The sequence below is a fragment of the Triplophysa rosa genome, linkage group LG6 (assembly GCF_024868665.1).
Source record: "Triplophysa rosa linkage group LG6, Trosa_1v2, whole genome shotgun sequence".
Classification (NCBI taxonomy): Eukaryota; Metazoa; Chordata; class Actinopteri; order Cypriniformes; family Nemacheilidae; genus Triplophysa; species Triplophysa rosa.
This window is the reverse complement of record NC_079895.1, coordinates 10617335-10635859: the sequence shown is the minus strand read 5'-3', so window position 1 is coordinate 10635859 and position 18525 is coordinate 10617335. Positions and strand designations below refer to the sequence as shown.

The 18525-nt window shown below is 37.6% G+C and overlaps 3 protein-coding genes and 1 long non-coding RNA gene across 4 annotated transcripts; 1 reads left to right on the top strand and 3 right to left on the bottom strand.

The window, feature by feature from the left end:
* Positions 1 to 635: 635 nt before the first annotated feature.
* On the bottom strand, positions 636 to 2455 carry LOC130555239 (uncharacterized). The gene is made up of 3 exons (XR_008963101.1): positions 2307 to 2455; positions 1928 to 2020; positions 636 to 1201 (listed from the first exon to the last, which is right to left on the bottom strand). It is a non-coding gene; the product is annotated as an uncharacterized LOC130555239 (long non-coding RNA).
* Positions 2456 to 2864: 409 nt separating this feature from the next.
* si:dkey-100n23.5 (cyclic AMP receptor-like protein A) lies at positions 2865 to 9572 on the bottom strand. The gene is made up of 13 exons (XM_057335286.1): positions 9410 to 9572; positions 8331 to 8383; positions 8181 to 8235; positions 7993 to 8049; positions 7805 to 7865; positions 7617 to 7704; positions 5298 to 5387; positions 5170 to 5208; positions 4457 to 4535; positions 3986 to 4033; positions 3817 to 3899; positions 3593 to 3734; positions 2865 to 3441 (listed from the first exon to the last, which is right to left on the bottom strand). Exons 1-13 carry the CDS (start codon positions 9494 to 9496, stop codon positions 3265 to 3267), a joined length of 1059 nt encoding a protein of 352 aa, XP_057191269.1. The 5' UTR covers positions 9497 to 9572; the 3' UTR covers positions 2865 to 3264.
* Positions 9573 to 10554: 982 nt separating this feature from the next.
* Positions 10555 to 11799, bottom strand: mid1ip1a (MID1 interacting protein 1a). The gene has a single exon (XM_057335287.1). It carries the CDS (start codon positions 11710 to 11712, stop codon positions 11254 to 11256), a length of 459 nt encoding a protein of 152 aa, XP_057191270.1. The 5' UTR covers positions 11713 to 11799; the 3' UTR covers positions 10555 to 11253.
* A 1458-nt stretch (positions 11800 to 13257) lies between these two features.
* Positions 13258 to 17912, top strand: LOC130555295 (X-linked retinitis pigmentosa GTPase regulator-like). Its single transcript, XM_057335393.1, has 6 exons — positions 13258 to 16091; positions 16577 to 16669; positions 16763 to 16825; positions 16904 to 17035; positions 17286 to 17435; positions 17800 to 17912. Exons 1-6 carry the CDS (start codon positions 16067 to 16069, stop codon positions 17910 to 17912), a joined length of 576 nt encoding a protein of 191 aa, XP_057191376.1. The 5' UTR covers positions 13258 to 16066.
* Positions 17913 to 18525: the final 613 nt, after the last annotated feature.

Sequence of the window (18525 nt, the reverse complement as noted above, 5' to 3'; positions counted from 1 at the left end):
TTGGGCCTGGGTTCTCCTGAGGTTTTTTTTCTCGATTGGAGTTTAGGGTTCCTCACCACTGTTTGCATACTGTTTTGCACTGTTTGCCTGGCCGGGGGCTGCTTTAGAATTGTTTAATTTTACTTAATTAATATTGCATATAGGATTTTATAGTCTGTTTAATATTTGACATGTGTTTCTCTCTCCTTTATCTTAAATGTGTGCTTTCACTGTGCGTGCGTGCTTGTCTGTGTGTGTTAGTACGTGTGGATATTGTGTGTGGAGTGTTTTGTATGTGGGTATGTCTTGTCTTCTGTGTTTTCACCTTTTTCTTGTTTTTACAGGTACAACTTTAATTGTTTTGCTTATAGTCAATATGTCTCATGTACAGCTGCTTTGTAACAATGAAAATTGTAAAAAGCGCTATATAAATAAAGTTGAGTTGAGTTGTTTTGCTCAGAGTAAAAACACTAATGCTAAAAGTATTTGGACATCAAAACACCACACCCAATGAACATTTACCATCTAAACTATTACAAATAACAGAAAGTTGGCCCTCCTTAAAAGTGCAATATCAAGTCATACATAACATCAAGTTCAACATCTTAATTTGTTGTTGACTCATTTGAGAAAGAAACAAAAGGACAATAATAGAATTAGAGCTCACTAATTTATTGGTTGTTTTTGTCATGCAAGTGATATACTGTAAGTCTAGTCGAAATGCAGTCATATAATTAAACAGCTGCAGGTAAAAAATCAGATCTGAACCGTCCCTGAAACAGAGGTTGATGAACCGATCTTCACATATTACAGCTGAATGAAAACATATCGAAAGAGAGAGATAAAGGCCACTAGTGTTGGCACCTAAAAATAAAAGGTCATGCAGAGCAAAACTGGTTTGGTGTCATATTTCACAATGCTGATATAAAAACTTTGCTGAAATGTTAGTGCTGGTTTTGTGCTGTTCAACCAGCAAATTTGTTTGACCAGCATTTTTTTTCTGGCATCGCTGGTTGGTTATGTCTGCTTTAGGTGGAATGCAGAGTTTTTCAGCAATGTTGACCCTTTGTGTGCCCAGATTTGCTTCTGCATGACCTTTAACCTCAGGAACCACAATTCTGCACAGCTGTCACTGCAGGCGCAAATGCAGATGAGCCAGCAACCCCCTCAGGTTCTGGATTCGACATTAATGCTGCATCCCCGGCATAGAGCTCTTTTTTACCTGGAAACACACAAACACGTCAGACAACATTAGTTACATTTGTACATGCAATCTGTACATTCCATAAACACTGATGTGCTTTGATTCTTTCGTCCTGAGGCTAAATGGTATAAAAACCTGACATACTGTCACATACTTAAAGTGATTCTGTCATCATTTAATCACTTTCGAGTTGTTCCAAATTTGTATGAATTGCTTTGTTCTGATGAACACAGAGAAACATATTTGGAAGAATGCTTATGACCAGACAGATTTTGACCCCCATTGACTACCATAGTAGGAAAAACACAATGGTAGTCAAAAGTGCCCCAGAACTGACTGCTGTCCTACATTATTCAAAATGTCTTCTTTTGTGTTCAACAGAACAAAAAAAAATGATAAAGTAATTTTTCCTACTATGTGAGTCAATGGGGGACAAAATATGTCTGGTTATGAGCATTCTTCCAAATATATTTCTCTGTGTTAATCATAACAAACAAATGTATACAGTTTTGGAACAACTTGGAGGTCAGTAAATGATGACAGAATTTTATTTTTTAGGTGAAGTATCACTTTGAGGAATGAGGAAATTCTTGAATCTGCTGTGCTGAACAATAAAATAATGTATGTGTCTGTTTAAACATAGTGTGTTTTTCCTGACTGATAATAAGCTGTGCTGATGTTTAACGTGAATGATAAAAATCTGTTTATGGCTGTATGAGTGTGAAATATATAATGAGAGTTCACCTTTAGCCAGACTACATGGTGTGAGCACAGGTTGGTCAGGCTGTTCTCCCTGTTTAAGGGCTGCACTGATTTTGCGCACCACGTAGGAGCCGGCTGTAGGGGAGAGCATTATAAATCAGTCATATAGCATACAGTCAAACATAAAATAAAATTAAGATTAATGTTCATTTAAATATGAGGATTACTGTCTGTTAATAACAATGTACTTGAATTTACCTACTTAAATGTCTTAATTTAGGTATTAGTCATTTATTATATAATATTGAGTAAATATATAACTATGAATATAAAATATTCATCTCGTAAACAGCAGTATGTATTGAATCCTATAGTATTCTAGTCTTTACAGGCTTTACAGTAAAAGTTATGAAATTCCTACCTTTAATCAGAAGTCATACCATTGTTTATTGGTGTTTATTTTTACCGTCTGTACACGAAATATTGTCCTGAAACAAACGCGTCTGTACGTTGTGCACGACACCGATGTTGTTGAGCTGTATGATTCCGGAAGCGCCCAGCCTTCGCACAGCTGCTGTTGTGAAACTGTTTAACGTATGATTAGTGTCGCATTTCTCATCAACCTTAAGGTCGCACTCATCAGTGATTGGTTGTCTTAACAGACTTGGTGACTTGTTCACCAATCGCTGTTAAATGCGCTTTGAGGACGTAGCGCAACACCGCCGATTACAAAAACAAAATTCTGACTGAAAAATATTCTCCAGTAGCTCGCAGTATTGTCCAGAACAGCTCTTTGCAACCGCAACTTATTAAATGTTGAGGACACCTCTGGCAATTCAAAGTTTATCACTGATTTTAATCTTTCATAACCCTCTTGTGAAACAGTTCATGTCATAAACATGTTCATAAATCAACTTTAGATACTAAAGTTCTTTGTGCTTATTGTTTTCTGCACAGAAACACAAAGACAAAATAAAAATGTTTTATTTTTATTAAAAATTTGTAGATTCTGCAGCCAATACAAAAATATAGCATTTTCTTTCATAAATATAACAATGAAACATGCACAAATCTTAGGCCTACAGGTTAAATCTCTGTAAGTATATCATATGTCTGAAATGTGCTATAGAATGATATATAAAAGCGAGTCTTTCATTATATACAAGACATATTATTCTGAGGTGGTAAACAGCTCCAGTTTTAAAAGCTTTCTCTAAATAATACAGTACAAATAATCTACTCATCACTGAAGGACAGACCGTCACTGTACTACTCAGTTTAATTAAAGTGTTGACACAAAACGGCAATATTTTAACACTGAATTAAGTTTTTAAAGGCAAGGAGTGTAAATAAACATCCCAACACACACACACTGCTTCCTAAACACTCTCCCAGGGTCCTCTGTCTTTCAGAGTCATGTTTGGACTATAAAAGAGAACATTGCTGTCCTCGTCATCTGAGTCGGAGTGTGTGTCGAGGTCATGTGTGTATCTTATAGTCGTTGGATGGTACTCTCCAATCCTAGTGCGATCACACAGCCGAGACTGAAGCGCCATCTAAAACATGAATGAGAGACTGAATAAAAAAACATACATCTGACCGCAATAAAACCAGAGAATCAATTTACAGCTCGTTTTTTTACGTGTGAATTAGGCATTAGATCGTTCAAACCGTGTGCGTACCATCTGAGACCAGTGTGAACAGTACCTTTATTCCTGTGGTACTCAGTTGACTCCAGGTGTCTCTACCAAAAACGAGAGCATTGGCAAGACCATGTAATGGAGCACTGAGCACGTGCAGTAAAGTCAAAGAAAACACAGGGTCCTCTGGGTAAGCAGCATTATGAACTCTGCAAAAATACAGACATAAATCAGATGCACACCCAAAGTTGCATTCACGAAAATATAAGACGTGCCTAGAGTTTACGTTACCGATTTATAAGGGGGAAGACAGATACGAGCAGATAAACAGAGGGATACCACTTTAACGGTCTGATCTCTTCAGCTAAAGACATCTGCAAGACGTTTTGGTACAGGATGTGAATACAACATTGTTGTTACAGGTACATCTGTATTCTTCTACACATACACAAACACTTACCTTCCTCCTCTCTCTTTCTGGGTTAAAGGTGCCCAACCAGGAACGCATCTGAAATTAAGACAGTTCTGAACTTTAAACTCGTCTGAGCATGTATTTATATTTATAGAATATTTTAAGGTGCACTGCGTACCACCAAAGGATAAGTACACAATAAGTATTGCAATTATTTCATCTATTTAATGCAGCAGTAGACACAAAACCAGGTACATGTCTTTTCCGGTGTGAGCACACTTACAAGCACGTATATTCTGATTTATCAGGTGAATGTGTCTCATCATAAACTGCAAATCGAGCAAAAATGTTCTGGAATGTGGCCTTCTGCCTTATCATGGTAGGTCAGTGATCAGACAGTGAAAAGATAAAGAGACAAGGGCTTTGTTCATGATGAATTTGAGACCAATGTAAGACTAGTTTCACAATCAAGTTGTAGGACGGTATTTAAGTGGGTGTAGGTTAAGGCGATTCATTTACCCTCTCATTGGCCACACAGATGATTCGAGCGTAACAGCAGATCATGAGGATAATGAGGGTAAACAGGGGGATGTACCATCTGCAATCGAACATCAAAATACATTTAACTTGGACCCAAAAAGCAATTGGCAATAGACACATAAATATACGAATGTGATTGCACAAAATATCAAACAAAGACGTATCTACAAACAAATCATGCTAGACACATTTAGACCTCAGATCTAAGTTCGCTTGCAATTTGTTTAACCAATAAGTCATGCACGTAAGTGAATGTATGTAAGTCAGCTCCCTTTTGCACATTTTATAGTTTACACTGCTGTTCAAGCATTGTAACCACACGTGTGCTCCATCACATAGACAACCATAAAATGTCCATTGTTTGACAAAATTGTTTTACAATTTAATACTTAACAGCTCAAAAAACTGTCAGATAATTTGTTATTTAATACAATGCCAATCATACATTGTCAATGTCAAAAATATTTTTGGGGCCATTAAAACAGGCATGAATAACCATCTCTGAAAATAACATACACACGTAAATCAGTATTTACCAGAAATACAAGTACAATAAACTCAAAACAAGAACGGAAATTCCAGAAATGTTTCATGAGTTACGCAAGTCATAACATAGTTTCAATCATCAGTCAGCAAAACACGGAATCATTCACAGAAACAACATGGACTTCCGCACGCACTCATGCACTTACATGCCAAACCTCCAGGCAACATGGTCATCTGTGATCCAACTGCAGAAAATAACAAAAGAAAACACTGAGACTGGGGTGGTGATAAGTTTACAATAAAAACATAGTATTAAAAGCCAAACATAATTTACCACCAGGCTCCAGCAGGACCATAGTATCCAGAAAGCAGAGGGAGGATCGACATTAGCAGAGGAACCCCCCATGCCACCACATGGTATGGTCTGAGAAACACATTTAGATCTTAGGAAAACTGTGTCTGTATGTATACATTGGTTATCAGATGTTCTCCGCGAGCATCGCGCCACGCTCAGGTCTGCTGAGAGAAAGTGGCGCAAATCTAAAGAACCCACTGACCTCGGTCTCTAACAGTCTCTCCACTCTTCTTTCTCTGCTAATGTCTCCTTTTCGAAAACTCAGTTCTACCATGCTAAAATCAACAACTCGCCTAACTCTCGTACTCTCTTTAAGACCTTCTTTGCTCTTCTTTGCCCGCCTTCCCCCTCACCTGCATCGGACATAACAGCTGATGATTTTGCATCTTTCTTCGTAAAGAAAACTACCACCATCAGCAGTCAGTTCTCTGCGCCGCCACCGCCTCTTGATCACGCCCAAAGCCCCGACACATGCTCGCTCCCCTCTTTCTCCCTCCTATCTGAAGATGATGTTTCCAAGGTCATGTCTTCGAACCACCCAACGACCTGCCTGCTAGATCCCATCCCCACTCATCTCCTCCAGGCCATCTCTCCATCGGTTGTTCCCACTCTGACCCACATTATCAACTCGTCACTCACCACTGGCACATTTCCCGCAGTCTTCAAAGAAGCCTGTATTACCCCGCTACTGAAGAAACCCACTCTTAATCCTGCACTGTTAGATAACTACAGACCGGTATCTCTCCTCCCCTTCATTGCCAAAACTCTTTAGCGTGTTGTATGTAACCAGCTCTCCTCCTTTCTCACGCAGAACAACCTCCTGGACAGCAACCAGTCAGGTTTCAAGAGCGGTCATTCCACTGAGACTGCGCTGCTCTCTGTCATTGAAGTCCTGAGACTGGCAAGAGCTGCCTCGAACTCATCTGTACTCATCCTACTGGATCTATCTGCCGCCACAGTTAACCACCACATCCTTCTGTCGACCCTCAACGCTATGGGTGTCTCCGGAATGGTGCTACAATGGTTCAGGTCTTACCTCTCAGGCAGGTCATTTAGAGTATCCTGGAGAGGTGAGGTCTATGAGACCCAACACCTCGATACACGGGTGCTACAGGGCTCAGTGCTTGGGCCATTGCTCTTTTCTGTATACATGACATCCCTTGGCTCTGTCATTCGGAAACATGGCTTTTCCTATGACTGCTATGCGGATGATACACAACTCCACCTGTCATTTCAGCCTGACGATCCGACTGTTTCTGCACGCATTTCAGCATGCCTGAGCGACATTTCGCTCTGGATGAAGGACCATCACTTGCAGCGGAACCTTGCAAAAACAGAACTGCTTGTAATCCCGTCCCACCCTAGGATCCATCACTTCTCCATTCAGTTGGGCTCATCAACCATCACATCTTCCAGAACGGCCAGAAACCTGGGAATGGTGATCGATGATCAGCTAAACTTCACAGATCAGGTTGCCAGCACCACTCGGTCCTGTATATTCATCCTCTACAATATCAGGAAAATTAGACCTTTCCTATCCGAGCATGCTACGCAGACCCTAGTCCAGACTCTTGTTCATTCCAGACTGGACTATTGCAATGCGCTACTAGCTGAATAAAACCTCTACAGATGATCCAGAATGCAGCAGCAAGAGTGGTCTTCAATGAACCAAAGAGAGCACACGTCACCCCTCTCTTCATTAAGTTACATTGGCTCCCTATAGTCTCTCGCATCAAATTCAAGACTCTGCTCCTGGCCTACAAGACAACCACTGGCTTGGCACCCCATCTTCACTCACTAATGCAGACTTACTGTATGTACCCGCCAGATCCTTACGCTCTGCTCTGTGGTGCCATCCCAAAAAGGTAAAAAAAAAAATCGCTCTCACGAACCTTCTCTGGATCGGTTCCACATTTGTGGAATGATCTGCACACTGCTACAAGATCAGCAGATTCTGTGGCCATCTTTAAGAATCGGCTGAAAACACATCTCTTCCGTCAGCACCTGACCGATCATTTCTGACTTCTATATCTTTTCTACTCTATCTATATATATAAAAAAAATTAAAAAATCTAAAAAACTTAGCTCTGTACACGGTAGTAGGCTTTGTGAGACATGTTTTATTGCACTTATGCTTTTTGTTGTCCTAATTCTGACCCAATTGCTTCCATTGTTTATCCAACTTGTAAGTCGCTTTGGATAAAAGCGTCTGCTAAATGAATAATGTAAATGTAAATACATAGTTAAAGACGTGGTTTGTTGGTCTGTGTGTTTCTGTTTCTGTGTGTGTTGACTCACATTTCATAATGTTCAGTTCTAATTTCTCTCACCAGGTTCAGGTAGAGATTGAGAGTAATAAGACACACCCAGGCCAGAGCACTCCAGTCTAAAACAACCAACCAAAATTCAATCACAACACAATACAACACAAAATACATTAAAGTATAAAATATATTCTATATCTGTACAGAATGCTAATCAGTTACCAAAATATGTAAGCCACCACGCCTGAAAATCACATAGAGAACCCTCCGGATGAGACTCTCCCTGCAGATACAAGCAAAGAAAAGGTGTAATCTATGAAATAAAAGAGGAATGAAATTCTCTCACATTTTATAACACTTGCATAACATTACTTAATTTGCATAACAAACTCTTAATTATTGCAACTCACCATAACATATGCAACACTGTCAAAAAAGGCAGCTACTGTCAGACTGGCTATCATTTTCTGAATATACAAAAGACAAGGAAAAAGAGAAGTAATTAAATACATTTGTCTGTATGATTAAAACATCAGTGTGAAAGAAAAGAATTACTGATTGACAAGCTACAACTGTTTATTTTGGGTACTCACTGTACCTGAGACAAAGAGTTATATCGCCGCAGCAGCCATATCGCAAAGAGCATAAAAAAGCTACGGACAGAGAAGTTTAAGATAGTGAAGCTTAAAAAAATCACTTTAAAACAAAGATGAAGCATATAATATAACTTAGATATAAAATAACTTACCATGCCACTAGTGAAAATGTCCCTGTGGCTCTTTTAACTTTAAGAATCACATCCTGAAAATTTAAATACAAAATAGAAATGTCAAACTTAAACTAAAATTACAATCAGTAAAGAGTGCAATCAATCAATCAACATAATGTTTATGTTAAAGGTCCAATGTGTAATTTTTTGGAGGATCTTTTGACAGAAATGCAATATATAATATACGTAACTATGTCTTCAGAGGTGTATAAAGACCCTATATAATGAGGCGTTATGTTTTTTCATCTTAAAATGAGCTATTTCTATCTACATACAGCACAGGTCCCCTTACATGGAATTCGCCATGTTGTTTCTACAGTAGCCCTAAATGGATAAACTGCGTTTCGTAAACATGTTATCTCCTTAATTTGTCAAAATGATTTGCTGCATCCGTGTTACCATGTGTTATTAGTTTTGAGAGGTTGTTATCTAGGATCAACAGACCACTTGCAACACCAACTGCATTCACCAAATGTTCACTATAACCATGTTACATATCTGTAATGCTGTTCAACAGACCATGTGTTAAAGCTTTTTTTATGCTTTTTGTCAGGCAATATTATATTATTATTGATTTAATATATTTATCCCTCTCTGAGTCTGAACTATACTTGCTTCTAGCTACCTTTCAACGCCATACTGATAATTATGCTTTAAGAAAGAGGGACAGAACTAATGTATGAAATATAATGTATACTGTACCACAAATTCATTACTAACGGGCCAATCAACCAGATCAGGGTTTTCCAGTCTATGGTCTGCTCACCAGCTACACCCCTCGCTCGTTACGTTTCTTGACACTTTAATTAACGTTACTCGCCAAATCTCGCATCAGTGAGTTAATTTCTTCTCCCAACATGACCTATTTAATTTCATACACTGCATATGTATTATTTCTAAAACAGTAGTGATTAATTACATTATATTTGTCAGACTAACAATTAAGTTCAGTTGATCATCATGCCTGGAAAGGATGATGACATGTTTTGGTTAGCATGATGGCTAACAACAACATAAAGCATTAACGTTAGCAGTTTTCAAAAAATATATTTACTCACACATCGATAGTCGTTCGGCTCTACGTTGAAAAAGGTGCAGTGGGAGCTGCTATTGTTTTTAACCTGGACCAGGTGCTCATCTTCCATATTTATTCTATCTTTTCACAAAGAACTGTTTTGTGTTAACTGTACACATGATCACACGACAGCCACATTGACATGTACGGCAAGCCCAAAAGGCCAAAATTATTGCAATACAAAACACGGGGAAGTTTTTTACTGTGACAGCGACTGAAATTTCTGTGAATTGGTGTTAGTAACAGTTAAGTCTAATGTCAAGAGAGAGAGATATGATTATATATAAAAACGTACATAAATGATAATTAATTAATAAATTATACTGTTCTGAGATTAAGAAATATATATTACTAGAGTATGTAATAGAGTATTTAATACCCATTTTATTTGAGTAGAATTTAATGGACATGATTGTATTAGTCAGCATAATTTCATCTTAAATCTGATCAATTTTACTTATTTTGTCTTGTAGTGTATAGCATGTGTAATGTTGTTGTCAAACTGTTTAGTTCCAAGAACAAGAACTTTTGGCATTTGCAAAATGCTTTTTGTTTTGCTTATTATAGATCACATATATGTGAAAAAGCTTTAAATGATCTTTTTTTATTACAAATAATATAGTTAATAAGAGTGTTGTTATTAGGAATTTTGAATAGGTATGCCCTGGTATGAAAGTTTTAGTTATAGCCTAATTATTATTTTTAAATTATTTCTAAATATAACTATAAAAATAGAACTTAATTCAATGAAATAAGCGAGAGGTTAAAAAATTATAAGAAATTTATAAATATGTTCTGTAAAGTTTCGTTTTGTTGTTTGTGTTGAGATATAACAATGTCAAAATTGCTGTTGTTAAGGCGAGTCCACCCAACAGCAAAATGCACTCCTGTGCCCACAGCAATGCTGATGTGGCATGCAGCTTCTATAAATTAAATTATAAAAAAACTTTAAGAACCACTGATCTAAGAGATTACTGATTATTATTTTAGTTCATTTTTACACAAAATGACATCGCACAAATTAATGAAATTTATAGATTGACACCTTCGTAAGTACCAGATGATCAGTAGGGCATAGTGATCATGAATTGTTGGGCATGAAAACAGTAAACAGCATGACAATGGATATGATGAATTAAAATACAAAAGTTTATTTTCTCAGGCAAACAAAATATGCTGTGATCAATCATACAGACCCAATGGCACAATATGACAGAACCTCATGAAGCTCATCATGATACACACAAAGTGATTCTCAGAGCTGTCCACGTCATTGATTCACAAGATGATTCACAGATAGTTTACAGTCTATACAGTCTAGTTAGCAGGAAACATTCCCATGGGTTCTCTATAACATCCTCTAAAAACCTCACAAAAATTATCATACTCTCAGTTCCTACAGTTACCAGAGGAAACAAACAAAGTTGTATTCTGGAATGTATACAGGAACATCATAAGACAACAGTTTTCCTCTCATAAAGAATGAAAAAATAAATGCATTCAATTATACATAATACATAAATAGGTTTAAATAGCAAGGTAAGGTATGGCATTCAGCCACTTGAACGGAGATTTTAAAAGACTGTCAGTGCAAATTAAATGCCATGACATAAATACAGGAAGCAGTCCTCTTATAACACATCAGTGATCAACACTATAGAAAACATTAAAACAAAACCACTTTCCCATCTTGGCATATCTTTCATTTGAACCTTTTGACAGTGTAAATGAAGTGTTTTGGCAGTTAGGATTTTTTACTAATACAGACTATATTAGGTCAGAACAAATCATCATATCCTAATAGATTCATGTCCTTCAAGATGCAGTTCACTGTCCCCAGCCAGCGATGCCAATCTCCTGCTTGTATCTGTTAGTCAGGTTGTTGGCTTGACTTGTAAGGTTAGACAGCACCCCATGCAAACCCCTCAGGTGGTACTGAAGGAGTTCCTCCAGGTCCATGTCGCCCTCGGGCTCGGTGCGCGGTGGCTCCGGCGCAGAATTGTCCTTTTTGCGCCTCTGCTCCTCTGCGCGCATGACGCCCCATTCGATGTTGTTTCGGATGGACTTGAGCTGGCTGTAGTAGCTGTACATGTCCACCTCAACATCCCTCAGATAGCTGCCAGGGTCTTTAGTTAACTTCTGCAGCTCGATTTCCTGGTCCAACGGCACATCTCTCAGTAAGCTCGGCACCATGACCGTCTCGTCCATGTTGTTGACGGCGCCGATAAAACGGTTCATGGCCGTGAAAAGCGCGTTCTTCTGGCTGAGGGGCTCGGACATCTGCATCTTGATTGTTGAGAGGGTTAACTCCAGAGTAGCCTACTTTTCTCTCTTTTCTTGGGGAGTTATGCTTCTCTCCCGTGGGCTTAACTTCCTTCTGGAGTGTTACATTCTTTGACTTTATATATGTGGTTCTTTATAGACTGGGCGTGACCGAAACCTGTAGGTCCGGTATGGGGTGTCAGGTCGGCCACAACCAGATTCCATTAGTGGGACACAAACCTCAGCATAGGGAGAGGCACAAAAGAGAATCGAAATAAACTGATTGATTACACAATTAGTTACGATACAGACAAACGTAATAAATTGTAATATGCAGTGAACATGTTCCACTGACTTATTTAGGCATGGCCAATAAAAAAAGTCTATAGGCTAAAGGCTAAATTAATGACACATAATAGGTGAATATAATATAAAGGTTAGGATTTATACGACTGCATATATGCATTAAACATTAAAATAAAGCCTTTTTTAAATAGCATAAACTACAGTATATTCTGTTAGGCTAGTCAAAGTCAGACCCAAACCCACGTCTAAAATATTTTATATTTGTTGTATTTGTTTTATTTGTTGGAAGCCTTATAATGCCACATAGGCGAACATAAATAGGGTACTTTCAGACAAATACTTTTAAATTGTATTTGTAATAAAATGACTGAATCATTACTGAAACACTTTATGAGGTGCACAGATATCTCCTTAAAAATATGTTTTGGGGGCATGTTTCTGTTCTCCCTTTTATAGACTTTCAAATCTTTTAAAGTGCCTGAAACTGCCTCTTATGTCCTGTAGAATTAATCTGAATGCCCAGAAGGGATTTACTATAGTTTGTTGTCAAGTTTAACAAATTAACACGAGAGAGCCCAAATCAGTATTCAGGTGCAAATGACCCACAATGTGAAACCTGCGAAAGTTTCTTTCACACACACATACACACCGTGTTCAGATTTATATTCTTATGATTTACAAGGTTTTATTTTATATTTGCCATTGTATTACACATGTTTCAAGATTTTACACAACACACACACACATGGGTTAAAGGTAAAAACTAGAGATCAAACATTGTTTAGATGAGATAAGATCACAAGTGAGGTTTCAGTTTAAATAATTGTACATGCACTAAGCCATCGATAGAGAAGCCGAGAAGCTTTTGGAATGGGTGGAATGTCTCGAAAGATTTACAAACCTGTTCTTCTGCTCTCTCTCTCATCTCCACCCTTATTCTCTGACTCTTCTCAACCTCACCCTGTAAACCTCTCACTCTCTGTCTCCATTTGCAATTTATTTATTTTATTGTTTATTGTTTTTATTATTCTATATTTTTGGAGGAATTTAGTTTATTTCAAAACATTGCCTCTATTTATTGTACCTATTTAGTTTCATTGTTTTATTTACAATCTAAACTTTACTTAAATCCTAAACCTTTGACACCGGTGCTGGTCTGATCTCTCTATAATCTGGTACCACAAACAGGGCAAGCGGTTGTGAAAAATCACAATGAATCAGAGCTAAATGAACGCCACACTTTCATGCTCATGCTAAGATCAGCAGCCATAACTTGAAAATTCCACTTTCTACAATGACCTCTTTTAAATGCACCACTCTTTTAAATGTAGTTAATTGTTCTATATTATACTGGAATTTACTGCTTTTTTGTCTTCGGTAAAGTAGACATGCAAAAGATATTTATCATGTATGTTAAATGTTTACAGTGCTTTGAGGGGGTGTATCACAATGGAAAACCTGAGTGACACAACAACACATCGGCCTTTTCTGCACAGACAAACAGTATATTTCCAATTCAATGCAAGGAAACCAGAACATATACAATCTACCTGTAAAAAATAATACAAACATCCTATTTTATAGCCCTCTTTATTGGACATCAATATAGGTATTAGTCAGTATATGCATTTCAAGAATGCATTTCATTGCAAGTGACTTGGGATATATTCAAGGTGATGGTATACATTTTATTTCTGTGTGTTAGTAGGATGTATTCACAACCTTAATGTAGGTATTGAGCAGTATTACTGCTTAGACTAAAATGTCTACGGATTGTTTACACATCCAGTTCAATTCACATTATTTTTGCATTAAACTACTAACAAACATGTCAAGGCATATGACAATCAAACATTTTATGATACAGGAAGCAGATGTATAGATGTACCCTATTATTGATGCTTAGGTCCTGCACACACACACAGAGATCTCATTGTCTACTCTGGTTCAATCAGGTGCGGGCACACTTTTATTCCGTTAAAAAATAACTATTCCGTAAAGTCATTTATTGTCGTTGATATACTTTATTTAAGAAGGGGAACAATATACGGATAGCAATATTCTCTGTCAGATGTGTTCTCCAATGCTAATGAGAGATTTAGATCAAATAAAAAAACTACACTTTGTGATACATAGTTTTTTTTTACATCTTCTCAGTACATTTCGGTGAAGGTTTTTACTTATTAATACAGAAAATCGTCCGGTTTCATTCTCCCTGCTTAAACAAAGTGGGCAAACGAGCTCTCTTGTGGTTAAATGAAGCAACTGCACTCCAAAATCTGTACTGAGGAAATCGGAAAGGAAATTACTTTAATACGGTAACTCTCTTTTCTTCAATAAATGTTGCCGCAAATGTTTAAAGTGTTATCAGTATTATTCTTAATCTTAAGAGAATCTGCAAATATTGATTTTGATAAACAAACGCGCAAGTGAATCTGTGGTGAATCTGAAGAGACATGCCAGTTCACGCGCCTGCAGTGCTCTAATAAAAAAGCAAATAATAAGAAGAAAACTCTTTCAAAGACTTACCACACGTCAATTACGTTACTTTCATTTGCTTATCATAAAATAGTTTAAAAATGTGTTGGTCTGTTTAGCACAATGGGCTAAAATATGTGTAACGTTAGGCCTATATTTCAGCCAATAAGGTGTAAAATCGCTATCATGTTAAAGTTAAACTAAATATAGTTAAAATACACTTAAAAATGATCAAATGAAATATAAACCAACTGTTTTCATTGAAATGATGTTTTGCGAAACAGCGCCGTGACGACATAATGGCGTCAGCGTCAGTAACGTAGATAAATCTTGTGTGAGACCTTCGTTCGGCGTTTGACTGCTGCGATCAATCCTCGCTCTTCACTTACACTTAGCGGTTGGATTTGCTGTCACTCCTTCATTCGAACATGGACAGGATGCAGACACTGCCATCCCTCGTTGTCAGAGGTCAAAGGCTTCTTGGCAGATCTTCGGGACCTTCTCTTCTACCGGAGATTCGACCGAAGTCACAATCTTTTACTTGCTTTCTGACAAACATTGTGCAGAATGAGTTGGCTTCAGGTGGAAGACCTCCAGAGCGTAGAGGGCCCAGACCTTCAAATTTAACCGTCCTGCCAAAGGGAAATATGGAAGACTCTTCTTGTAAGTCTGCTACGACTAACAAGTCCTCCGTTCCATCCTTACCACGGCTGCCTGGTCTCGTGGGTCAACCGGTGAGGGTGAACAAACATACATATCTGAGACCTAAGAATGTGTGTTACACGCCAAGGAATACCCCTGCTTTGGAACCAACTTGCATTCCTATGAAGCTCGTCGCTCGCCCGAAGAAAATGGGAAATGGTGTTGTGGGAGATAACCTCAACTTATTTCATCGCAGCGGCAACATGAGCCGACGTGACGATGCAGGTCTGAAGAGGCCGCCACACAGAATCCCGCCGTTGGTCAGAATAATGGAGAGCCGGGCACCCGCACCTGTTGAAGCCTTTCCATCCACAAAAACTTTGTACGTGTCCTAATTTTTCAAGGACGTCTTCGTTCAAGAAAAAAGTTCACCGTGCATAACAAAAACATGTTGTGCAAAAGAAAAAAAGTTTTGTGCAGAAGAAAAAGATTTTGTGCAGAAGAAAAAGTGTTTGAGCAGAAGAAAAAGATTTTGTGCAGAAGAAAAAGTGTTTGAGCAGAAGAAAAAGATTTTGTGCAGAAGAAAAAGTGTTTGAGCAGAAGAAAACAAATCTTCATCTTCAAGAAGGACCTTCTGAGGAGACACTGTGCATCACAAAAAAAAACTTTGTGCGAAAAAATAAAAGCATACAGACAGATCAAGACTTTGTGTTCACGTGTGGCTTGTTTTATAAAAAACATCGTGGCACAAGTAAAATATAATATTTGTCTTGTTATTAAAGGAAGGACTGGTGCTTTATACAATGTTGGCGTCTTGCTTCTACACACGCTAATCTCGGCCACTGTCACATCGGTTGCCACGGTAACTCTTCCGGTTCAGCTGTAACTCATGACAGGTTTCAGCTGTTAGCTGACAGTTCAGGAATGTCATCAGCAGAAGTGAGGTGAAGTGATGACAGGAGATACAGAAATACCAGGTAGGATCTATTTATCTGTTTGTGTGTATATATAGATATATGTACATATGTGTACGTAGTTGTAAATCTTATTATTACAATAAAGCCTCAGAGCTCTGAGAGCATTAACTACACAGGCTATTCTGGGAACCTGGAAGCTTTCTATGGATTTAAATGGACATTCCTGAATGTGTAGAGGTTCGCTCTGTGTTTGAGTGTTTGTGACTGAGAGTATGTTCTGTAAAATAGTTATTTTTTACTATGGATATGTTATCCTTATTGTTTTCTAATAACAGATACAGGTGCTGTATTTACCTTTGGAAAGAGTAAAGTAGCCAACAATGTGCAGGTTATGGCTAAAGTATGATATTCCTGTGCACATCTCATGTGGACAATCACACTCGTCCTTTGTAACAGGTGTTAAACATATGTTCATATTCTTATGTTCATATATAACTACAGATATATATTTTTTATTGACAGTCTCTGTTATTATCTATTTTCAGAAGAGGGACGTTTATTTGCATTTGGTCATAATAACAAAGGTCAGCTTGGTCTAAAAACCAAAGGACCAGTTACTAAACCCACCTGTGTAAAAGGTATAGAAGTGCATAAATATCCTTACCCGTGCTTAGTATTTGTACTTGCAGCTATATGTTGCTTTTCTTGTTTATTTTTATATTTATTTACAGTTCTTAAAGCAGAGAGAATTCAGTTTGTTGCCTGTGGGACAGATCACACATTTGTAAGCAACTGTAAGTGACGTTTTTAATATTTAAACCTTAATGTTGTAAACATACTCATCTGACAGAGAAAAGTGTCTGTGTGTCCAGCACAATGGGAGATTTTTGCGGCTGGAGGAAACAGCGATGGACAGTTGGGACTGGGTCACTGTAATGACAGCATTACTTTTCAGCGTCTCCACCCCTTCTGTGATTATGCTCCAATCAAAATGCTTTCTGCTGGTGGCCACACCTCTGCCGCACTTACTAATAATATAGAAGCAGCGTCACAATGAGAGTAAAATTTGGTTTTAGCAAGTTAATAAAACTTGCAAAATAATAGATTGTTCAAATATGATTGATCACTGATGTTAATAGCATACAAATGGTCCACTAAAAACATCTGTAGCAAGAATATTCCTAAATAATATTTTATGAACAATGATTAATTTATCAAAACATTTAAATAATCCTGTACAACTGTGTATTGTAGAGGATGGAAGGCTGTTTCTGTGGGGTGATAATTCTGTTGGTCAGCTTGTTTTGGGGAATGAGAGTCATGTCTTATTGCCTAAAGAGCTGAAATTGGGACAACCCCTTCGTTGGGTCTCATGTGGATACAGACTTACAGCTCTGGTCACAGGTGAGCTCCTTTCTATTAACACCATTCACAAACATCCATCTCACAGACAGATCATGACCTCTGTGATCACAAAGCTGAAAGGGATAGTTTGCCCACAAAAAATAAATAAATTCTGTCATCTTTTATGCACCCTTGTGTCATTCAAAACTTGTATATCCTTGTACACAGAAGAAAATATTTTGAGAAATGTCTCCGTGGTTTTGTGTCCATAATGTAAGTCAATGGTGGCCAATGCACAGTCTTCTTCAAAATATCTTCTTTGTGTTCTGCAGAGTAAAGAAATTCATACAGGTTTGGAATAACATGAAGGTGAATAATGATGAAAAAGAATTTCAAGTTAAAGAAATATGGATTTTGGTTGCAGATAATGGGGATGTTTTCACTTTTGGAGAGAGTGCCGATGGAAGGCTTGTGATAATTCTGTTGGTCAGCTTGGTTTGGGGAATGAGAGTCATGTCTTATTGCCTAAAGAGCTGAAATTGGGACAACCCCTTCGTTGGGTCTCATGTGGATACAGACATACAGCTCTGGTCACAGGTGAAAGCTGGGGATGAATTGTCTGTATTAGAAGGGGAAGAAGAGGGGAGAAAAGGGGAAGAAAAATATGAGGAATTCAGGAAGTTGTAGGTTCGAATCCACACGTCACAAATAGTAATTTGATTGTATCGATTGTTTCTTTTCTAAGCTTGATTTTGTAAGTAATGTGTGTATTTGATTTTATCAATTGTATCGTTTCTAAGTTTGATTTTATTGTTGGAGTAAACAATTTTAATTCATTATAACATTTTATCCATAATACCAAATGCATTTGCCCAAATGCATTTATTAAGGTAATCATTTCCTATGGCAGCAGAGGCAAAATAACCACCTTATTACTGCATTCACACTATATTGTAATATACTATTTCATTCAGCCTGCAAAGGAGCAGCTACCTGACACTGAATGTCATTAAATGCAATAAAACAAATAAATACAACACACCAGTCTTCTTAGAGAAATAGATTTATTAACTATATACATATTTAGACAAATGTGGAAAAGTACTGAATTCACTATAACAACAAAAGAACAAAATAATATAAAAATAAG